We start from the raw sequence: 6,598 nt of genomic DNA on the forward strand, positions 1-6,598 counted from the left end.
TCAGGACCTGTTAGTGGTAGTTTAGTGATTAATCTTGTAAAACTTTTTTATCTTCTGAATTTCACTTAATGTCACACCCCTACTTGATATAGTGCAATAACTTGGAACTGTTGTAGTATGAATGTGTGTACTAATCCAGAGCATGCCGATATCTGGAGAAAGTGAACAGAAAATATATTCGAATAGGGATCAGTAGATTGATTGATTGTGTACTTATCAGGAGTCAACTGTTTTCCCCCATCCCAATACGCTGATGTAGATGGCACCTACTTGGCATTGCGTCATCATCCTCACTATCGTCCACCACCCGTTTTGCGGGACTATCCTTCTCCTGGCCAATGCCTGCATCTGCTTTCACTGACCGAGCCTCCACCTCATCCTCACTGTCGGAATGCATTACAGCCTTCCACTTCCCTTTCTTCTCACCGCACTCCTCCTTTCCATCAGACTTGATCTGCGCTTTGTGTTCGGGCACCTCAGTCTCAGAATCACTGTGTGCATTTGATTGTCTGTTCTGTGCTGGAGACGGGGGCTGATCCTCGTTCTCAGAGTCACTCCCGGCTGCAGCCTGCTTGGTTTCTTTCTCCTCCATGTCAGAGGTGCAGCCTCTGTGTTTGATTGGGGGCCCCTCAATGTCCGAGTTGCTTCCTCTGCGTTTGGTTGGGGGGGTGCACTCTATGTCTGAGGTGCTGCGTTTGACTGGTGCCTCCTCCTCAGAGTCACTGTCCTCCCTTTTGTGGTCCTCGTTGTCTGACCCACTGGCCAAACCATTTGTCTCCATGGCCTGAGCTGCTCCTTCACCATGACTATTCTCATCCTGCATAACAAAAAGTGGAAATATAAAATGCTTTATAAGTCTAAGGTTAGGAAAGATACAGGGTTCTACAGTGCTACCATTTCACTTGCATATGAGCCTAAATATTTTGCTGTGCGATCTGACATTTTATTTAGGAGCACCAACGCGCCTTGAAAAATGAAGTATTCTAGCTTTATTGTGCTCCTAAATGTCTGTGTGCACCTCCATTTTTCCCTGTAAAAAAAGGTCCGCATAGATCCCTGGGATATTATACATATTTTTTAAATGTTAATCTGTATGTGCAAGATGGTTGGGAAATCAAGAGGGTTTAACCACCACACTAGACTGGTGTTGAACACGTCTTGCTTAGATGACAATCCCCTTACTTCTGAGTGGCACGACTCATTCCTCGTCTCCTCTTCCGCATCTGAACCGGGAGCATTTTCGTCCTGTACAGGGGTGCCACCACCATCTACAAGACCAGGACATAACCAACACATTTTTTGGCATTCCAGAATGAATGTTTACAACTATTGGTATCATATACAATGGGCATGACGACAATGTAAACAATAATATTGATGCAACAGTAGCTCAGACGGTGAGAGGTCTGCCCATACTAAAGCACTGCGCTGCCTTGTTAACAACAATATCAACTAGGCAGGCCTTCCAGGCCCTGAGTTTTGTTGATCCTGGACTCTTGCCCAGTTGTGTGGTCAGGTGCCAAAAAGAGGAACTTGGGAAATTACAACTGGCCCAGGACAGGGCAGCACGGCTGACCCTTAAAATGTACATGCAGAGTTAACATGAATAATATGCATGTCAATCACTCATGGCTCAAAAAGACTGACTTCATCATTACATGTTTTTGTATAAAGAAGATAGCCCTATTTAGTGAAATACCATGTCCAGATTATGGCAAGATCAGCTCAAATAAGCAAAGAGAAAAAACAGTCCTTCATTACTTTAAGACATGGTCAGTCAATCCGGAAAATGTCAAGAACTTTGAACGTTACTTCAAATGCAGTCGTAAAAATCATTAAGCACTATGACAAAACAGGCTCTCATGAGGACCGCCACAGGAATGGAAGACCCAGTTACCTCTGCTGCAGAAGATAAGTTCATTAGAGTTACCAGCCTCAGAAATTGCAGCCTAAATAAATGCTTCAGAGTTCAAGTAGCAGATATCTCAACAGCAACTGTCCAGGGGAGACTGTGAATCAGACCTTCACGATCAAATTGCTGCCAAGAACACACTACTAAAGGACACCAATAAGAAGAAGAGACTTGCTTGGGCCAAGAAACATGAGCAATTGACATTAGACCGGTGGAAACTTGTAATTTGGTCTGGAGTCCAAATGTGAGATTTTTGGTTCCAACTACTGTGTCTTTGTGAGACGCGGTGTGGGCCAACGAATGATCTCCGCATGTGTATTTTCCACCGTAAATTATAGAGGGGGAGGTGCTATGGTATGAGGGTGCTTGCTGGTGACACCGTCTGATTTATTTAGAATTCAAGGCACGCTTAACCAGCATGCCTACCACAGCATTCTGCAGCAATACGCCATTCATGTGGTTTGGGCTTAGTGGGACTATCATTTGTTTTTCAACAGGACAATGACCCAATACACCTCCAGGCTGTCTAAGGGCAATTTAACAAGAAGGAGAGTGATGGAGTTCTGCATCAGATGACCTGGCCTCCGCAATCGCCGGGCCACAACCCAATTGAGATGGTTTGGGATGAGTCGGAACGCAGAGAGAAGGAAAAGCAGCCAACAAGTGCTCAGCATATGTGGGATTTCCTTCAAAACTGGTGGAAAAGCATTCCAGGTGAAGCTGGTTGAGAGAATGCCAAGAGTGTTGTAAAGTGGACATCAAGGCAAAGGATGGCTATTTTAAGAATCTCACATATAAATATATATTTTTGGTTGCTCTATGATTTCATATGTGTTATTTAATAGTGATGTCTTCACTATTATTATACAATGTAGAAAATAGTAAAAAGTTAAGAAAAACCCACCACAACACTACAAATGAAGCCACGCGTTATTGACATGCGTATTATTCATTTAAGGTCCAGCCGTGCTGCCCTGTTCTGGGCCAGTTGTAATTTTCCCAAGTTCTTCTTTGTGGCAACTGACCAGTAGTCCAGAAGCGACAAAACTAGGCCTGTAAGACCTGCCTTGCGGGGAACCATAATAAATACACGAAAGAACAGACAACTCGTTGCTGGTACAGTAAACAACAAACCAATAGGACCCAGCTGGCAAACTAGCCCCCGCCGAGGCGGAATCAAAGCAGTTCTTACCAGAGTGGTTCCCGGAGAAGAATTCGTCCTCTTCGCCATCCATTTGTCTGAAAAACACTATGGATAATCAGCTCAGTACGTAGGCTCGACGATTAATCAATGTTATCTGTGTTTATTAAATCAATGAGAAAATATAAGTTCTGAAACAAGAAATCTGCACCGACAAAATAAAAGGCCAACCTGCTAGGTAGTTAGCAACCACAACTTGAACGTCAAGTTCTAGCTAATTAACTAATACCATCTGGTCAGAAAGCTAGCCAGCAATGATAGTGTACCATGCAGGGCAACAAATTAAAACAATAGCTAATTGATCAACATTAGCCAGTACCTGAAGAAAAACAGTCATGCGATGTTTCAAATGGCGTCAAAGGACTGGGGCCGTCATATGCGCATGCGTTTAGTTTTGGTCGCGCTTCGATACACGTAGTTCCTATGCGTCTTTACTTGCATTGAAATTCTTTGGTACTTCTGTTGTATTTAAAAATAAATAAAAATAAAGCTTAACTTTGTTTAACTAGGCAAGTCAGTTAAGAGCAAATTCATTATTTACAATGACGGCCTACCAGAAAGCAAAAGGCACCCTGCAGGGACGGGGGCTGGGATTAAAAAATAAAATATAGGACAAAACACAGATCACAAGACACCACAACACGACATAAAGAGAGACCTAAGACAACAACAGCATAGTAGCTGTTTCAATATGCTTTGTGTTGGTTGTAGTCACGACAGACAAAATTATATAGTTAAGCAAAGTATGCATGTTGTCTTTTTATTATTAACAACAAATCAATACAGAAAGTACATGAGGGAACACAAGTATATATAAATTATAAACAATGGACAATCGAGCTAGGGGGTACAATATCACATTACAATTACACAAGGACCTTAAGGGACATACATACACTTACAATTCTAACAGCTTTTTTGTTCATATAGTATTTAACTGTCTTAAAATACAGTTCAATTTATTTTTGTAGGGTAAGAAAATGTGTTGTTTTTTTTTGTAAATTTACATTTGTGTATATGAAATTTGGCCAAAAGAAAAATGAAATTAATTACATAAAAATGTTTCAGCTTATTTCTATCGTATGTAAAGAATCCAAGCAGTATACCTCTCCACAATAGTGTAAAATCTTCATAAATGTGTTCAATTATAAATCTACTGATGTCTTACCACAGTTTTCATACATGAATACAATGCCAAAAAAGATGCAACACTGTTTCTGGGTGGTCATTACAAAAGGAGCAATTTGAGTTGATGTTTTCCTTAAACTCCTTCATGTAGTGGTTGGCAGGATAATATTTATGAATAATTTTAAAGGAAACTTCCTTAATTTTGTTAACAAGTAGGTATGTGTGTGGCAACCTCCAAACTTTTTTCCAACCGATATTATCAATAAATCCATTTCAATAAGGCATGACATAAGGTATAGATACAACATCCTGCTGAAACAAGATTCACATCACTCTGTTGTTGAATGGACCAAAAGAGAAATAAATCTTTCCCACTGATGAGTCAACAGGGTCAATAGAAGGTAGGCTCTGAGGGTCAGGTCTTGACACGTTTCTGAATAACAGAGCAACACCTGAGGGAATGGCGTCTAAAACAATTGCAAAATCTTTAGGTGTTACAGGGACCTTATAAAGTGATAAGAATTCCTTATAACTGAGTAAAAGACCCTCTGCATTTACCAGTTGTCTCATCAATAGGATATTATTTCGGAACCAATATTCTAAAAAAAAAAAGAAGTATTTTTATACAATATATCACGATTATTCAATATATAATATCTGTGTGGAGAAAAATTGTGTTTATAAATTAAAGACCATGACAAGAAAACCTGCCGATGAAAAGCAGAACGTTTCACTGGAACTTTTTCAATATTATAATTGCAAAAAACACGAAGTTAAGGACACCAAAAGTAGAGAAGACTAGGAATAAAATTAGGAATAAAATTCCAGATAGAAGTGGATCTTCTTAGGAATTGTTTTATCCAGTTGATCTTAAAAGTATTATTTCAGGTAGTAAAGTCCAGAAAATTCAGCCCACCATTCTTATAAGTGTTCATTGCAACAGTTTTCCTAATGTAATGGGTACGGTTTCTCCACAGAAAGTTGAAAAGCATCTGGTCTATCTCCTTGCTTATTTTACTGTCACGATATAAAGATAGAGCGCCATGTGTTAGTCTAGAGATACCTTCAGCCTTGGTAATTAGGACTACCTTTTAAAGATAAGTCCCTCTGTAGCCATTGATTTAGCTTCTTCTGGGATTAAAAAAAAGAGGGTTAAAATGTAGTAAGCCTCTAGACTTCTGATCCTTTGTAATGGTTATGCCTAAATATGTATACCATAATATTAACGTGTCACACAATATTTGACAGCTATGAGTTCACATTTATTAATGTTAAGATGTAGACTAGACACTTTGGAAAAGGATTGTATCACATTGATCGATATGGGAATTTGGTTAGCGTCTTTCAGAAAAGTGTAGTATCGTCAGCCAGCTGGCTTATAATAATTTCTTTATCAGCTATGGAAATACCTTGTACAGGACTATTATTTAAAGAATTTGCAAGAAGTTGGGTGATTAATAAAAACGTAGAGATAGGACAACCTTGCCTAATTCCTCTCTTTAACTCAAATCTAGGTGAGGTGCCAAATTTCAATTTGATAGAGCTGTTACCGTTTGCATAGAGAGTCTTAATAGCCTTACAGAAAAAATCCCCAAAGCCAAGTCTAACAGGGGAGTGGAAGAGAAACTGATGCTCTACTGTGTCAAATGCTTTATAAAAATCTAAAAATAATTTGAAGCTATCCTCAGTTATTAGGTCTGAGTAGTCAATTATGTCTAATACTAGTCTGACATTGTTAGAAATATGTTTGATCCTCATGAAGCCAGACTGTGTTTCACCAATGATTGCAACCAGGAATTCTTTAATTATTTTTGCAGTTAGTAAGGCTAATATTTATAGTCATTATTAAGAAGACAAATTGGACGGCAGTTATCGATGAGCAGCACTTCTTTTTTAGACTTAGGTATCAGTGTTATTAACCACTGATTCATTGTAGGAGGGAGAACATTGTTTTTAATATTCTCTAAAAATACTTCAAATAGGAAGGGAGCTACTTGTTCAGAAAATAATTTGTAAAATTCTGATGTAATTCCAACACCTTGTTCTTTAGATGTTTGATAGACTCTATAATTTCTTCAACTTTGATGGGTTCGTCACACTGTTTAGATTCTATATCACCGATAAAGTGAACATTATTCAGTGAGTTAAAAAACATATCTGTGGATTCCTGACAGTACGTAGAGCTATACAATTTTCTGCAAAAATTGCTATAGTATTTAACGATTAATTTTTGGTCATCTGTAATAACACCCATGTTTAACTTATGAATAGTGTTATTTTTAGAGTGAAATTTCTCAAGTCTAAAGAAATCGGATGAATTCTGTTCTCCCTCCTCAATCCATTTTTTCCTAGATCTA

The 6,598-nt window shown here is 38.8% G+C and overlaps 1 protein-coding gene across 3 annotated transcripts in view; it reads right to left on the reverse strand.

Annotated features, from left to right (window-relative positions):
* The window catches only part of LOC135514647 (protein IWS1 homolog), a 37,485-nt gene extending 33,963 nt beyond the window's left edge, over positions 1-3,522 (reverse strand). For 2 of the 3 annotated variants that reach the window (XM_064938115.1, XM_064938117.1), the window contains exons 1-4: positions 3,433-3,522; positions 3,105-3,151; positions 1,183-1,268; positions 271-817 (exon numbers count right to left, since the gene is read on the reverse strand). In XM_064938115.1, the coding sequence (XP_064794187.1) occupies positions 271-817; positions 1,183-1,268; positions 3,105-3,147 (676 nt within the window). In that variant the 5' untranslated portion in view covers positions 3,148-3,151; positions 3,433-3,522. Of the gene's footprint in view, positions 1-270; positions 818-1,182; positions 1,269-3,104; positions 3,162-3,432 lie in introns of all 3 variants that reach the window. The other variant, XM_064938116.1, reaches the window with a different exon arrangement.
* Between the last annotated feature and the right edge of the window lie 3,076 nt (positions 3,523-6,598).

The sequence above is a fragment of the Oncorhynchus masou genome, chromosome 26 (genome assembly GCF_036934945.1).
Source record: "Oncorhynchus masou masou isolate Uvic2021 chromosome 26, UVic_Omas_1.1, whole genome shotgun sequence".
Lineage (NCBI taxonomy): Eukaryota > Metazoa > Chordata > Actinopteri > Salmoniformes > Salmonidae > Oncorhynchus > Oncorhynchus masou.